At 38.3% G+C, this 17,163-nt stretch overlaps 1 protein-coding gene across 2 annotated transcripts in view; it reads left to right on the forward strand.

The window, feature by feature from the left end:
- POU6F2 (POU class 6 homeobox 2) overlaps positions 1-17,163 on the forward strand; it is a 315,511-nt gene that overhangs the window by 243,762 nt on the left and 54,586 nt on the right. For both annotated transcript variants that reach the window (XM_086468248.1, XM_086468249.1), the window contains one exon: positions 15,153-15,299. In XM_086468248.1, coding sequence (XP_086324374.1) covers positions 15,153-15,299 — 147 coding nt within the window. The remainder of the gene's footprint in view (positions 1-15,152; positions 15,300-17,163) is intronic.

A 17,163-nucleotide genomic window follows, 5' to 3' on the forward strand; every position in this document is an offset into this window, starting at 1 on the left:
AAAGGGTCAGGGACTTCTAGGGCTCAGTCCTAAAGGCAACCAATCCAACTGAGATTGCTTTTTTGTTTGTTTCTTGTATTCTTTTTTCTCAGTTTTCCTTTTATGCTGGTTGTCTTTTGTAATTTGGCTTCAAGGACATTTTTTATACAGGTTTGGCAAATATGTTGCATGTACAACATTGCTGTGGAGTTCCTTTTTTTTTATTGATGCATGTTTTTTCTGTATACTGTAATTTGATTTTTCGTCCATCTATTTTTACTTTTAAGTTTCTGGATCTATAGTGTTAGGGCTTGACTCTTACCTTACTTACACTGGTGCAAGCAAAGAGCAGGCCTTCAGCTGTACTAGGTTTTTCCAAACTTTTACTCACTTTTGGAGGTAAAGGATAGCCCAAGAATCATTTTTTTTCCTACTGCCTTCATTACTGTATATGCAATCCAGGAGATTTATAAAGAATAGTTAGTAAGCACTAGACATAAATCTCAGCTGTGTGAGAAAAATCTTTGCTTGAGATGCCCTTACAACATCATCTGTTGAGGTCACCTGAGTAAAGCACCACCTCCAGTTTCAGTTCTGGCTAATTAATATGTTTTGAAGATTCAAAGGCACCCTGTCCTCAAACTGCTCCATGGGGTAGCATGCAGTAGCATATGGTCTCTACTGACTCTCCAGCCTCTTTCACCAAGCAAAGAAAAGGTAGTGGCGAGGAAGCAAAAATGGATCTTGGCTAGTAAAAGTACCCTGAAGGGGAGTAGGATTGCTAACATCTGAAAAAAATATCTGCCCAACAGTCACACAAAAATAAAAATTTTAAAAAACAAACAAACAAAACCAAACAAAACCACCAAAAAAATCGCCACACCAAGAAAACAAATTAGGGCAGTTAGAGCCATCCTTCCTGGGGCAGGAGCCATCCCCAAGACATTGCTGGTGATGTGGGGAGCAGCAGCTCCAACTGGAGGCAAAACCGTCTGTGTCCCAGCAGTGACAGATGAGAGGCAGAAGCAGAGCTCCCTAGTATCCTCAGCCCTTCTTTTCACAACAGCCACTTGTAAGGATGAGTAGTTGAGGCCTTGCATCCATGGCTACTCATCTTTGCCTGCCAACCTGGAGACCAGTTAGTGCCAGTCATAAATAAGCGGCCTGTAGTACTCTGTAGTACAGCTCTTGTGGCTTGACATACAATTTTCTCCCTGATTTTATTGTCTTTTAACAGCTCTATGATGAGGGTCATTTATACAAGCGAATCATCTTTTCTGCATAATAATATAGAGTGATAAGTCTAGAGCTCAAGTAAGCACTATATGAGTTACTGTAATTCATTTTAAAATAGGACTTGATAAAAGAAGACATCATATGTGACATTTACTACCAGAGTGTGAATAAACAGAAAAGCAGAAAGAATGGTAGGATACATCGGGGATTTCCCCGTCACTGCAGTGGCAAGTTGAGTAATTGTTTTATCTTATGAAAAGTGTCCAGAGCATTAATGGTAAAATTAGTGTTTTCTAGAGAACACATACGTTGTCAGATCACAACTTTGGAGAGAAGACAAGGTTTTCATTTATGCAGGGTGTTCTGATAATGTAAGCCAACACAGTTGAATCAGTTCATTTATAAACAGCAGCAGATCTAGACATATACTGTGCTCTCCTGGAGATACCATTTCCTTGCGTAAAGTCAGCCTTCACTTTGAAATAGCCACTTGTAGTTATTTTTACCATTTGCACGCTTCTTAGAGACCTACATTTTGTGAGCAGCTTGACTGGTCACTTAGGTGTTCATTCATTTCAGTACCTTAGAGGAATTTTTTGGCCTGTCTTTATATTATCTTTGTATATACTATGGCAGTAGCTTAACTGCCCAGCTTACACAAATACTAGACCAATACAAAATCACTAGGAACTGTGCAGCAAACAGGAAGAAATATTCCATATGCAGATTAACCTTGAACCAAGAAAACTGATTTTAATTCGGATCTTGCCTTGGTATGTGTGCATATGTCATCCAGTCCTAGTGGACTTTCAGGTGTATTATCGAAAGGGAAAACGTACAAGCAAAGGGGATGAAACAAAGGGATTTTTATTATTCTCATTTTTCAGACAGGAAATTAAAGAAATTAAAATATATGGAAGAATTGGAACACTAATGAAATTTCTAGAACTCTATCCAGGGACCCTGATCACAGGACTGACTTTCTCCTCAAACATAATTATTACTATTTCCATCACATACACTTTGGAAAGTTTTTCATGTTTCCACACGAAATACTAATTTTCTAACCTTGAACTTTCCTTTTAAGCAAAATCAATGAAAAGCTATTGTTGCTTTTACAGATGCCAGAGAGAATTATTACCATCATAGGCAACAATAAAAAAGATATTTTCACCCTCAGTAGATTGAATTACTGAGAAATAACCTTATAATTACTGTATAAAACACCCTGTTTTAACACTGTTTTTAATATCCATAAAGTTTCTGATTTATTTTTCACAAGCCAGCATCAATGTGCTAAACTCTGCCTTGCTTTAATCTGGTACAGTTATGCTGACCTCTGTGGGACTCTGCCTGTTGCATTGATGGCTCTTAAGAGGCACACTATTTTTGGATGAATACTAGTTAGGAACAAAGAAAGAGGTCCGATTTCACTGACATTAACTTAAATAAGCAGCATAATTTTTTTTAAATCAAAAGAAATATTTTGCAGTTCTAACAGTATGTCAGGTAGATCTGCTTTAAACTAGGTCTTTGTCAGGCCAGTGGGGAGAAGATTTCTGATATCCCCTGGTGAGGGATTCACCAGTGGAAATGTCCCCTTGAGTTATAGAGAACAAAAGGACCCTGGTCCCTTGCTCCCTGCAAATCTTGGTTCAGCTGCCTTAGCTGCCATGCTCAGCCAGCTCGTGGTCTTCAGGAGAGAGGAAGGAAATTCCTCCTCAGCATACTCACATTGCAGCTACAGCCACAGAACTGGCTCCTGGACTCAGGCAAAAGTAACAACTTCTGGTTTAGTTTAGGCTGCTGATCTTGTTTGGCTCTTCTAGCTGACAGATGTTCACCAGGTCTTGTGCAAGTCAGAGTCCTTGTCTGTCTCTCTGAGGTGAAACTAAGGTGTTACCTGCCCACTGATTACCATTGTTGAAAAAGGAAACAATTCAACATGGAATGACCGCAGCCTCATTTTGTGTTCAGTCAACACTTACTTAAAACTAGGCCATCCCTTTTCTGTTCATCTGTTTTCTCCTGGCACGGTAAGAAACCATGCGAGTGCCCTCTGGAAATTTCTCTTTTCAAGGGGATATATTCAGCTTTAAGTTTGGAAAGCAAACAGCGCATACCTCATACTTTATAGGGCGTATTTGTTTCATTGCATGTGCAAGTAATACGAATGTGACAGGTGTAGTGAAAGTCTTGCCTTAACTGCACTCAGGCTGGATTCATCACAGTTTCTGCCTTGTTGGAGGTGCATTAGAACAGCACCAGTGTCTGATGAGATTGTCTGCAAAATCATTTTTGTCTCTTGGCTTACCCCTTTTACTGCCAGAATTACCAGTAGCAACCAACAGTACCAGTGGCTGCAAAGTAGTCTGCAGACTGCACCCTTTCCAAAGGTATGTTTTGGCAAATAGTTAAGAACACATATAAGTTCCTCCCACCCCAAGAAGCGTGAGAATAGGAAAGGGCGCGTAAGACTGATTTCTTTGAAATAAAGTGTTTCTACTCGATTTATAAAAAAAACCCATCTGTGAGGGTGATCCATTTTACATTTCCTTTCAAGAAATCATTTTGTTCTGAACTAAATGTTTCATGTGACCTAAAATTTATTTCTTTTCCATTCTTTTACACTGCAGGTCTGCCTGAACTGTGCTTTGTTATTGTTTTGGGTGGTTTTTTTGAGGGGGTGAGTAGGGTGTTTTGTGGGAATTTTTCAGTCTGCAAACAGAAAAATCCATTAGTTTCACAGTTGTAGGTGTAAATGTTTTGACTTCTGACTTCAACGGATAGCTTCTCTAGTGACCTTCTCAGTGGCATAAGTGCAAAAAAAAAAAAAGAAAAAAGAAAAAAATCAGGCTTTTGGTGAGACTATTCAATTTAAAGAAAATATTAGTATAATTAGCTAATTCTAGTATTTCAAATGAGGGTATCATTCCCCCCTTACTGCAGATTTGAAGCCAATAAGAAATGGAAGAGGCTGATTCTGACAGTAGTTACCTCTGTTTTAACCAATTACAATTTTGCTGACCTCATTAAAATTACACCAGATTTATATCCTGGTGGGGAGAAATCAGAATCAGACCAAGAACTCGGAACTTATGTTATTTTTAGCACAAAAAATCCTTGTTTTGTAAAGCAAAAGAATTGCTACGGGGCCCATAAATATTTTGTGAATCTGGTCAAAGATAAAAGTAGAAAATACTTAGAACACGAAGAAATTCATCTGTCTGTCTATTGACAGTGCCTTATAGACGAACAAGAGTCTAGGTACAATAAGGCAATAATGAATTTAATGAAAAAGCTACAGACATTCAGGTTGTAAGCTGTGCTGCTGTTGAAAAAGATAGTACATATTTTTGCCCATATAGCAGAATTCCTTGGCTGAATGTCTATGAGTAGATTTCCATTGATAATAAATATGGAGGAAATTATTTATTGTAAATGATAATTAGACTTTCCCAGGCTATGCATTCATCCTGTAGCAGATACTGAGTAATAACATAGGCATTATTTCTGACATTCTGCCTCCACACAAAAAGAAAGAGGATGATAGGAGCTAAACCTTGTGATGACTTTTGTTTAAAGTACAGTGATATCAGCATAGGGATAAATTAATATTTGCATGTGATCTTATGTAATGACATGTATAACGTGGAATATAAGTCATACCCTGTCTTTATCCCTGAAGTAGAAAAATCACAGTCACAAGAACACACTATAACACAAACTCTCTCAAGTCTACCCCGGACTGCATTAGAACTTGCATGCAGGCTAACTTCAAGCAGCCTTTTCAGGATCTCAGCCTCAGATTTTAACCAATTTGGAATTGATCCTTGCAGCAAAAAAAATTTCTTCAGTTTATACTTGCAGTCATCACTCACATTCAGCTAACAGCAGTTCTTCTGTTACCTCAAGCAATGTGCAGCTATGCTTTTGTTATAAGAGGATCTCCGTTTCATATACCTTCTTGCCATCAATTTATAGTGCCTAGCACAGTGGCAATTGCAAAGACCTCAGAAACAATACGTTCCTAGCCTATATGTTTTTAATTATATTTCCAAGTTTTATTTGCTGTTGGCAACTTGACGTTATTTTGATTTTGCTGAGCTGAAATATGTGAGTTTCAAATACAGCTTTGAAATTAATTAGGAATTAATATGGCAGCATTACAGACACAGTAGATTTTCTGCTGCTTTTGCACCTCTGTGTGAACTTTCATATGGAAAACCCATTGTGACCAGATCCAGAGTGACATGAGTAAAGTGGCTGAGACTGGAGATAAGAGATCAGAGAAAAGGAATCAAATAGGTAAAAGCTGAAAGACAGTCTATCATGGCAAAAAATTTATACCCGCCCTGCACAGAAACCCAGGGAGGAGCCACAGGAAAGGTGGGACACGGCTGGATTATAAAAAAATAATAAAAATAAAAATAAAAGCTTTCAAGACAATCAGTAAATTTAAAATAATTGGTAATATTCTGTACGCTTTTCAGAACAGCATAAACCAAATTAAACCTGGGATCACCTGGTTGATGCTGAGGGCAGCCCAGCCCCACGTAGCATGCATAAGCATACTCTGGCAGTGCTGCTTCTGGGGCAGGACTTGCAGCTCATTTTGTGGAGCAAGTTTCTTGCTGACACCAAAGGAGGCAGAAGTGCCTGTGAGGAGAGAGGGTTCTCTGTGGAAATGTTAGATATGTGGCTGCATTACACTGTTAACCCTTCCGCCTTTCCTCTTCTGTAGGAGCTGCATCGAGGGCACAATTTTTGGCGTGTTAAATACTCAACTGTTACCACTTTATATGTAGCTTTATATACGGAGCAGGATTGCTGGTGAAAAAGAGAACAGTGGGTGTATGTATGCGTGAACAGTGGCTTTAACGTGCTGTCCTGCATTTTCTGGTGGCTTCTTATATGTTCACAGTCAAATTAAGCCTCCCAGAGGTGTCTGTGGCAGGACGTTGCTACTATCTGAGATGCAATGTGCTCACACAGTGCTGGCGCGAGGAGGGGGAGCGCAGGATCATAAGTGTTCGTTGCTCTATCTTTAGAAAGGAGTAGCAGCAGTAACCTCCCCATTGGCACACAGACAGCAAACAGTTGAACACAGTCACATTCCCAGCCCAGCACTGAGCACTAAGAACTGTACTAAAGTAATAAAATAACGCCCCAAGGAAAATGTTAACAGAGCATCCTTTTTGCATGCCCTCTCCCCTCACACACACTTTCACTCAGGTTTCTTTTTTAGTGGCTATCACTCACCCCTTATATTTGTTTTATTAGAAATGTGGTTTTGACTTCAAGGTTTTCAAACTAAATGCTTCCTTCAACTTTGTTCACACTTATCAAATGTCACTTTGTACACTAAGATTTCACCAAAACTCAAACATCTAATTAAAAAACAATGTCTCAATTCATTTGGTATCTCATACATTCTCCATGAAACTTGGAAAATAGAGAGAACTTCTCAAACATGTGGTATTAATTACAGTGTTGATGCCATTTTGACTTTGGGGCCAACTGACAAAACTGTGGAGGATGAAATCCTTCCAGCTTTCTGGATACCTGGATTCAGAACCAGATTTAGATTTGGAACTGACTTGTATCTTTGCCAGCAATCTTTCCACTGCACTCGGGAGTCATCTGTATCATCTAGTAAGGGCAAGTTTGGAGCCGAAAGTAGTGGAAAGAAAAATATTCCACATAATTCCAGTTTTGGATAGATCTTTTTCACATTCAAATCAATAAGACTTCAATGTAAGCACCTACCTTACATGGAGGCACACCTATTTGGTGACGCTGTTACATTAGAAATAAATGAAAGTGTCCAGATAAATTTCCAGCTTCAAAAATTAGGATCTTTGCAGAGCAGCTGGCATAGAATTTTTAAAGAAGTGTTATATATGTTTTCAGTCAGCAGTGTGTCCCTAAGTATTAAGTAGGATTTCTTCTTCAAAGTGCAAAGAGAAGGTCTGTACCTAAAAGTCTGATTTTTAATGTGAATATTTGAATAAACAGTTCCAGGCATGTATGCTAAGATTGCATATTGTACTGTAAAACAGGGACTGCTTCAGAAATATTTTCTCAAATACTCAACGTGAAGCATCTTATTAGCATGATGTGACCTCACATTGCATTTTTAACATTTATATATGCAAATGGTCATATTTACATGTGCACATACCATTCATACATTCAAATTAAAGGCAAATAAATGTTTTAGATTAAGGAGATTAATTTGGTGTGTCTCACGGTTGACACACTTTCTACAGAGGCTAGATCACTGAGACTCAAGTGCTGGGCTCTTATCCGAGAAGACAGATGGCAATTTCCTTTTGATAAGAGTTCATTTTTTTAGCAGCAAGGGAGCCCTGAAGTAACCATTTTTCTTGTGGGGAAAGCATCTTTCAGAAGCCAGATAAATCATTCTAAAATAGACAAACACAGGAACCGAGGAACTAATCAACCTGAAATGAGCTGAGTTGCAGCCCCTTTCAGAAAGTTTAGGAGATGCTCTTGGCTTTCACTCTCAGCACACATGAGCTACTTCTAGAAATTAGAGAACTCAGACAATTTTTCTGAACTCTTTCCTCTTTTATGGGCACAAATAAAGTTATGATTGGTAGCAATACAAAATTTCATCAAGTCAGATGAGATAGTTTGTTTACAGTATGTTTACACCATGCATATAATAAACAGTGGTAGATATTTTAAAGACTGCTTAAATACAAAGGTAACTAACCAGACTAAACCAAGATGACTCTGTTTAATTAAAATCTGGAACAGGCTGCACCAGCTTATACGGATCTGGAATATTTCATACTTGTAATTTACAAACACGGACAGCCAGGAACTCACAGGACTAGAGTCTGTGGGTAGTCTACAAGTACTGACTTGCTGCTAAAGGAGTCAGTTTGCTATTCTTTGTACTTATTTATATTTCAATATATTAAATATATTTAAATATCTTCGCTCTTCTTTATGGTAAACTATAAGACCCAGCCTCAGACATGCTGACAACTTAAACTTAGCTTGTCTTGTAGGGTTAGACCCAAACAGGATCCCTTTCCTTCAGTTTCCTTTCCTCTCTTTTCTATCCGTCACTAACAGAGCAGAAATGAAATGGCTAGGGTAGTTTCCACTCACTCCTTGCCTGTGCCCTAACGTGTTCTTCATTATTCATGTCTACAATAGTTTGGTCCTAGAGATCTGGGAATGACGCCTGCTCTTTGCTTGCTTTGCCATGGCCCTGTTAAAAATACACCTTTTTTTTATTTTGTAAATTGTTATCGTAGGTTTTTTGACTGGTTCCAATTTGACCAGCAGCACCTTGTTTACAAAGATATTGTGAGAAATTTTGTGCATCCTCCTCTATCCGTGTCATATCAAGGCGTACATGAGCACTGCGTGCTTCACATCACCTCAGGTCGTGTCACTTTGCATTGAATCAAGTCATGTCACATCAGTGATACCACTATCAGTACTTATTCCTGATAGAAAATTCAGCATAGATTTAGACAGCAAATAGCTCAGCCACAATAAATGTATATAATGAGCAGATTAAGTGTCTGTGAAAACCAGATATTTTAAGTGTCCCTGGCAAGTCGGTGCTTTCAGTATTCCAATATCCTTGTCTCTACACTGAACCCTGCACATAAATTTCTGATATATATGCATACAATAAAATGTCTGTCTAAGCAGCCTATTTGGAACTCTCACCATTTATCCATTTGCAAATATAGACCTGTGCAGTTTTGAAATAACTAGACATTCTTGGATGGGTCTGGATTTTGTAACTACATTGTATAGTTTATAGGCTGATAAGATCCCAGCACTGTACAAAAAACAAATGTTGACAGATTTGATTTTTTTTTTTTTTTTTTCTTTTCATAATTTGGGATTTACTTCAAACATTTGCCTGCTGGGGCATGTTTTCAGTGTTATGCATGATTAGGCTCTATGACAGCCATTTTATTAGACATTATACCCTGTTGTTCATTTATAAAAGTTAAATGTTGTAATTATCCTATTACATAAAATCATAAACTGAAAAAAAGGGAGGGGAGGGCCTGAACAAAAAAAAAAAAGTCCCTAACTGATATCTAAAACATACAGAGTTTCCAAAATGTTTGATCATAGTATCTTTCTGGATAAAATTAACTTCATTTGGTTTATGTTACCTACGTGTTCTCTCTTGCATTTCTTGGGATCCGCACATTCACAGGTTTCTTGAAAATTTGACTTATTTTTACTTAAGACACTAAAAATAAATTAAACTGGCAGAGCTCAGGAACCCAGAGTTGAAAACTTTGGCTGCAAAATTCTATATAAATGCTAAGCGGTTGTCTTCTTATTGTTGATTATTACAAATATTTGTTTGGCTCTCATCGCTGTGGTATCTAGGAGCTTTCCCAGGATTAAGTTGAAGCAGTCTTTCCAGTGTGTTTTTTAAGATTCCTTCAGGGATTTGGGGATTCAACTTAGGTCCAGGGAGCTATCAACTGTTACAAAGTATATATGCATATTGAAGACAATTAGGAATATGAGTATTAAAACTATGTAAATAATTTGCCAGAAGAGCTACTAGGGACTTCCAGGGAAATTGTACTTCTGCTTCAATCTATTCATGTTTGGAAACCAAGCATATGTGTATCTAGGTTGGAATGCTCTGCTTCGATGTCTTCAAGGTATCAAAGACACTTGCATATTGTTCTTGTTAGATATAGTCTACAGTTATCATAAGGGGATGATGTGGTGGGTTAGCTTTGGCCAATAGCCAAATGCTCACCCAGCTGCTTGCTCATTGCCTCAGTGGGGTGGGGGACAAAATAGGATGAGAAGGTTCATATGTCAAGATAGAGAGAGAGCTTACCAATCACTGTTGCAGCCAAAACAGACTCAACTTCAGGATAATTAACTTTAATTTATTGCCAATTAAAAGAGATTCAGTTAGTGAAAAACAAAAAGACAAACATTAAAACAACTTTCCTGCTTTCCCTCCCAAACTTAACTTCACTCCTGGCTCCTCTAGCCACTCCCAGCGGTGCAGGGTGCGTGGGGGCCTATGATCAGTCCATAACCGTTCCTCTCTACTCTCCTTCCTCTTTACATTTTTCCCCTGCTCTTGCGTGGCCTCTCCATGGATCACAGTTCTCACCAGGAAATATCCATCTGTTCTTGAGTGTGGGATCCTCTGAGGGCTACAGTGGGGACACCTGCTCTGCTGTGGAGCACCTCGTCCTCCTTCCTCTTGGTGTTCCCTCTGTTGTGTTCACTCTTTCACCCCTGCCCCCTTCTCTGCAGCTCCCCCACTACCAAAACCTCACCATCTACACCCAACACAGATGATAACACTGGTCACAGTTACAAAGATGGTACCAGAATACCCTCAGGAGCTGTGCTCAGTTTGAAACAGTCTTTTTCCCCTAAGGCAAAGTGACTACTATCCAGAATCTGTCTCATGAGCCACTGTGAAAAAAATGAGATTTTAATGTGGAATTCTCTCATAACCTAAACACAGATAAAATTCGCATAGATTTTTCAGTTACAAATTCCTACAACAGCAAAAGCCATGCTAATAAAAATTTCATTTCTGTGATCATTCTTCACATAGTCTGGATAGAAAAGAAAAAATGCCATGTGTTTCTGATTGAGAGCCATTGCTGAATTTTTCTCAACTTTTAGTTATTTAAATCAAAGGATTTTTCTGTTTTCCCTTGAAAAGCATTGATTTAGGCAAACACTCTCAGTAGCTGATCTAGTAGTGTGATGCTCCCTACAGAAAGGATTGTCAAGAACATAAGAGACTGAGGATCTGTGGGCCCTAATCAAATATACTGCTTTTCTACACTAATTTAATCTCTAGGAGATATCCAGGAACACGATTTTTTTTAACAGCCTTCCTAAAAAACACTGATACTATTTTGTAAAATGAAGTTATGCCTGCTGTTACTCCACAATATGTCCTTCCAGTCTCCATTGCTGCATTCTGATACTGTATATTCACTCAACCTCTTCCACAAGCCCTTTAGAAAACACAGAAGATCTAACTTTATTCTTATACTCGCTCTACACAAAGTGACTTTACTTTTCAGGTTACAGGCCCATTTTTCATATGATGCTCTGGCATCCTGAAATGCCTTGGTTTTTCATCAGTCAAACCATTTGGTTTTTTCTTTATATTTGTTGAATGAGTGACATTGTAATGAGTAAAACTGCCTCTCTGATTTCCAGACCAAGAGAATGAAAGTAGGATATGTCCCGTATAAAGAAAAGTAAAGTTCCTGTGTAGGCTATCAATCCAATTTTGTGTTCAACAATACATGAATACTTGATCAGTTTCTCACAGCAAGTTCACTGAGATACTAAGTTAGCATTGGAAAAAAAAGAGAGGAAGAAGGTATTCTTCTAGAGGAAAAAAGTATTTGTGGCTCTCAAGAAAGCTGCTTGCAGCATTGACTCTACCATCCTTCTCTTGAAATTGTTCTTTTTGAAGACTGTTTCTTAACCCTAGAAACTCTTATCTCACATATCACAGTTTTAGGATCTTGTAAGCAGTGTCTCCTTCACCCTCATCATTTTACAGGTTAGTTTTGTTTGTGTGAGTTCTGTTTGTTGCAGTGGAATGGCACCTGCTTTACACTGAGCTAGAGCAGAAAAACTTTCATATGCTTTTCCTTTAAAAGTTCAGCTTTGAAAAGTCAGAAAAATGCACTGAAGCTACTCAGTTATTACAAGATTTTTCCTCATAAAGTTTGCTTTCCCATATAATCATGTCATTAGCAGAGGCATCTTTGAGAGGTCTAGCTTGTCACTTTAAACTAAGATTGCTATTACCCGCTGCTATGGCCGGTGTTTTGAGTGGGAGCAGAAATTTGGGCACTGGAACTGACAGCTCCAAATGTCTCAGCCTTCCAAAATAAATCATTATTTAAATACAGAAACAAAATGGGAAGAGCCCCTTGTGGGATCTTTCATAATGTATTTCTACTATTTCCAATAAGTGTTCTCAGGGATCCAACCTGCACTACCTAAACACAGATAAAATTCGCATAGATTTTCAGTTACAAATTCCTCTCAAGTCAGAGATTTTATTTTTAAAATAAAAGCAAGATATAATGTGTTAGAAGTCACCTTGGTGTCCAGACATAATGAAATGAGGTGTGTTTCTCCATCCTCAATTTGCATACGATATAAAAAGGGTCAATTTACCAGAGTGTAACTTGCAGTCAACAGCTTCCCAAAGCGCTCACAGAAAAATGTGTCTTCTCATTTTTAATCAGACTTATGAATAGATAGGGATGTTTTTATACGCTCTTGGAAGTCTCTTACCCTGCAAGTTGGTCCATTCACTGTGATTTTTCCTGGAACATGGTACTACCCAGGGTACCTTTGCATATCATAGCCTCTGTCATCATTTTTAATAAGCAGCTTATCTCTGTGATGCAACTAAAAGCAATCCTGAGTGTCTCCAGGGTTTGTTGTAATTAAATTTTATTGTTGTGTTTGAAAACGTACAGTTTTTGAAAACTGGAGCAAGAAGAATGCGAAGAAGATTCTAGGAGGTGATAGTTTGATTTTTAGAAGGTTTTAACCCTTTGTAGTTTCCAGATTCACAAGCTTACTTATGCTCCCCGAGTAACTGTTCCTATACACAACTGAAGCCATAAACTATAGCAGCTAGCGTAGTTTATTAGCTGACGTCAGGTAACCGTGCAAAAATTATCATTTATACCTGCAGTCAGACGCTGTGGGTTCATCGGTGCAGTAATTTGTGCATTCCTAATAAGATTGTAGAAGGTCTTTTCTGAAAGTCTTACACTTTTGCTGCTGCCCCTTTCTCCTCCAAGTATTTACAGCTACAAGGGAATTACTCCAAGTCCCAGAGCTGCCCATGAAGTGCTGCGGAGAAAGGCAGGGTTGGTACTGTCTGATCTGGACAATAAAGAAAGGTCACTGTTTTGAACAGAAAACTGACAAGTTTATCTATACTGTTGTCTGGCATTATACTGCTGTGCTCAGGCACCACCACCCAAGTCACTGAGGAATGCATGCAACTGCATTTAGGCTCACACCTTTTGCAGTCAGTGTTGTTGCTTGCCCTCCACATTTAGGGACCAAGCTTCTGCTTGGTCATTGTGCCTGTCTCTGCTCTCCACAGCACATCAGGACTGCTAATCAAGCAGGCATTGCAGATTCCCCCTTTGTGTTTTATTTCTGATTTTCTTGCCATGGGATGCTACAGACTGGGTTTGGAGATTCATATAACATTTTTTTCTAAATCAAAATATTTTCCCCAACAATGTTGTCTTTTCTGTCCAGCATTGCTACTAATCTTTATTTAGTTATTTACTTTACAATTTCTAGAGGGATTGGATGTGCCCAAGGTGCCCCTTTAGGCAACACTTTATATCAAGGTTCCATTTATAAATACTTCATGAAGGGCTAATGAATGATTAATCGATGTTTTAATGTATGACCAATCAATTGTTGTAGATTTTGCAACATTCAACAGACAAGTAGGTTTCTTAAAAGCATAGATTATAACCATAGCTGACATCTTCTACTGATGGGCTTCTAAGCATCTATAACATACACACTACTCATATCTGTAACACGCTTAAAACATCTACTAATCACTGATTAATTTTTTATAACCTGTTTTGAAGTAGAGCCTGTCTGTTGAGTACATCCCTTACCAGTGTCTGTGACTCTCCATTTCTATAGGATTGATAATTTACTCATCATCTAAGGACTCAGAACTCCTACTAATTTCAGCTCAAACATTAAGCTTTTCTGAGCTAGCTTCAGCCTAAAAAAAAGTCTTTGCTCTCCCCAGACTTTTTTCCTCTCAAACTTCCGGCTACTTTACCCTGACAATGCACATTTTGCAAGCTCTGCTAAAATGCAATGATTCTTAGTGGGTAAAACCACTCTAAAATACATTTTCAGCCTGTTGAACTCTGTTTGACTGTTCACAGCACAGCTGTCGCAGTGATGATGGCTCCCAGTATTTTTGTGGTTTTTGGTTTTTTTTACTGTCATCCCTGTGTGCTTGGTTCAGTTTGTCCATTCTCAGAAAATGATGAGAAAATATAAACTTCACAATAACCCAGTGACCAAGCCATCTCCCAAAGGATATTTGATTCTGGCAGAGAAATACACATTTTGTATGTTCGGTAAACCCAAGCGTTGCTAGGAGTGTTGCTCTGTGGGATTCCTATGGTGAAAGCAGTGACTGTGCTCTATGCTTTATATGGAGCACCCAGGTAGAATGGACTGAAGTGGGAAGTACAACCACTGCCTGAAAATTTGAGTCCCGTAATTAATCATTAGCAGTTGAGAAGCAGTAAGTTGCTTAATACTATGTTTTGCAAATTAATTTTGAAATTTTAGTCCATTTCTACTGAACTTAATCACAGGGTTGAGTCCTGTGCTGTGATTTATCTAGATGTTGAAACCACTTCTTTAACAATATAAATTAAAAGGGTCTGCAGGTTTTTCTTATTTCTGGGGTCATTAGTAAAATGGTCTCTGTTCTGAATATCCCCAAGTAAATATCTCACTCCCATTCAAATCAAATGCAAATATTTCACTGGTTGCTCTTTACAGCAACATTAGGCTGCTACACCTGCAGCATTACCACATTGAACCTAAAGAAACACATTAAGCATAATTAAAAAAAAAAAATAATAAAGAGTGAAAAAAGAAAGTTTTCTTCTTCAATATTGACATGGAATTTCCTCTGGCTTTTTAAAAACCATTCATTGTCAAAGACACCAAAGCCTCAGAAACAAGAACCTCTCAAAACTACTCAAGCTCTTGGAGATGGCAGGTTTTTACCCATGTTGCACAATCGCTTTTATGTTATCCAGTTAGCACTCTGTGTTTCTGTGTTTGTCCAGGGTTTTACCATGATCTTTTCTTTCTTTTTTTAGCTGGTTAATAATCCGCTAGCAAGTCAAGCAGCAGCGGCCGCAGCGGCAGCAGCCATGGGCTCAATAGCAAGCTCCCAGGCCTTTGGCAATGCCCTCTCCAGTCTTCAAGGGGTCACAGGTCAACTCGTCACTAATGCACAAGGACAGGTGAGTAGAAGATGGAGCAAACAGTGAATTCTGATGGCAGGCTGATCTTGGGACAAAAATGAGTTCCGCTGGTATGACAGCAATTTAAAAGTGCACATATTGAAGATAAAAAAATATTGATTTGCCAGATAAGGCAAGAAATGGAAAGTCTGAGAACTGGGGGGAAGTCAGGAGCTGTTAGAAAGTGTTTTGAGGCCAGAAAAGGTTTAGGGTTTGTTTTATTTTAGTTCTATTTTGGAAAGATCATAATAGTGCAATAACATGGTATTTTAAAAGTCAAACAACCCTTAACAAACAGACCAGCTGTCGTCTTCCACTTATATATGCCTAATAACAGACAACTGTATTAAAGTGCTACTGTACTATTAAGTCTACACTTTTTTGCAAATCGTAGCATTTCTGTATTACTTCATTTCTAAAAAAGGTATTAAGTGTTTTAAGTAAAGGAACACAAATTGTAATCAAGTACCTGAGATGGATTTAACTGGGTGGCTTACTCATTTGCTGATTAACTAAGTTAAGCAATTTGCAATGAATCTCCCAGTCCGTAATGCAAATCTGGGAGACTTTCACTTTAAAGAAAATTTTCTGAACAGAAACTTGAACAGCATTTATGGTGCATCTAAAAGAGAGATTGTGTGTTATCTGCATTTGGAAGCTGTTTTATTTGTTGCAAACTATTTCAGTTTCAGTCTTAATATGATGCAGAAAGATACACATCTGAATCCATACATATATATAAATAATTCCATTGATGCAGCATGCTTAAGTAGCTTTCAGATTGCGGCCACTGTCATGCTTTATTGCATGTACTAGGGCTAAATTTAACACAACTACTTGTTTCACATAAAGTCACTGCAACAGATCTGTCAATATAACTTATGACTGGACCTGGTAACTGAGTAATTTGAATGTCATTATTCTAAACGCTACAAATTGGGTGTATGGTGATATCCACAGTGCTTATACAGATGTTCGGCCCTGGTAAACATTCACTGAAATGATGCAGCTTGGATGACACACAAATCTAAAGTTTCATTTCTACTCTTACTGTTTACTATAGGGGAAAAAAACACGAAGAGCAGGTTTTTTCCTGGTAATTTTCTATCACCATGTTATTTAACTAGAACAGGGGAGACTTTTTTTTTAATTTTGGCCCATTAAAAAGCAAAAGACAACACTTTATAGGAGCCCTCCCTTTTTTTTAACATAACACGTAAACAAAGATGCATCCTGAGCTTCACTATCACCATCCAAGTCCCAGGAAAAAAAAATGCTGACCTTGTTATATTTACTGGGTGGGTGCAGAATTGTTCCATCACTACCCCGAGGGTTGAACGATGGAGCTTGTCAAAGTGAGGCCTTATCTAATGAATCATCTTATCGCAGGTGCACACCACACATATTAAAGGAGGATTGTATGAACAATGTGCCCTCTACAATAACCTTTCAATGTCTACTTTAACCCTTGTTTCAATCCCTTTTCATCAAAGGATCATTTTATGCAGCCAGCTTTAAATGGAGGCTCTCAAAAGCCTATTAAGATTTCTGGAGGGATGGGGTATTGGTTTGGAAGAAAAGTTGGTTATAATACCTATAACTCATAGTCAGATCAGCTCCAACCTAGAAGCCTGCTTGTTTCTATCTGTGCTCCAGAAATGGCTCACTCGCATGAGGCACGTGGCACCAAAGATGTTCCTTGTAAGAGCTGAAGATACAAACCCAGACTAGTTTTTCGATAGTTTTCCCTTTACACGTTCTCCACAGAAAACGTAAGTGAAGTGTGGCCATTCATTATATATTTAAAATAAATACTACTGTGAAGATATCACTGAATGAAACTATAGATTCCCTTAGGCTGAGT

Source organism: Leptosomus discolor, chromosome 7 (assembly GCF_034619465.1).
Source record: "Leptosomus discolor isolate bLepDis1 chromosome 7, bLepDis1.hap2, whole genome shotgun sequence".
Classification (NCBI taxonomy): Eukaryota; Metazoa; Chordata; class Aves; order Leptosomiformes; family Leptosomidae; genus Leptosomus; species Leptosomus discolor.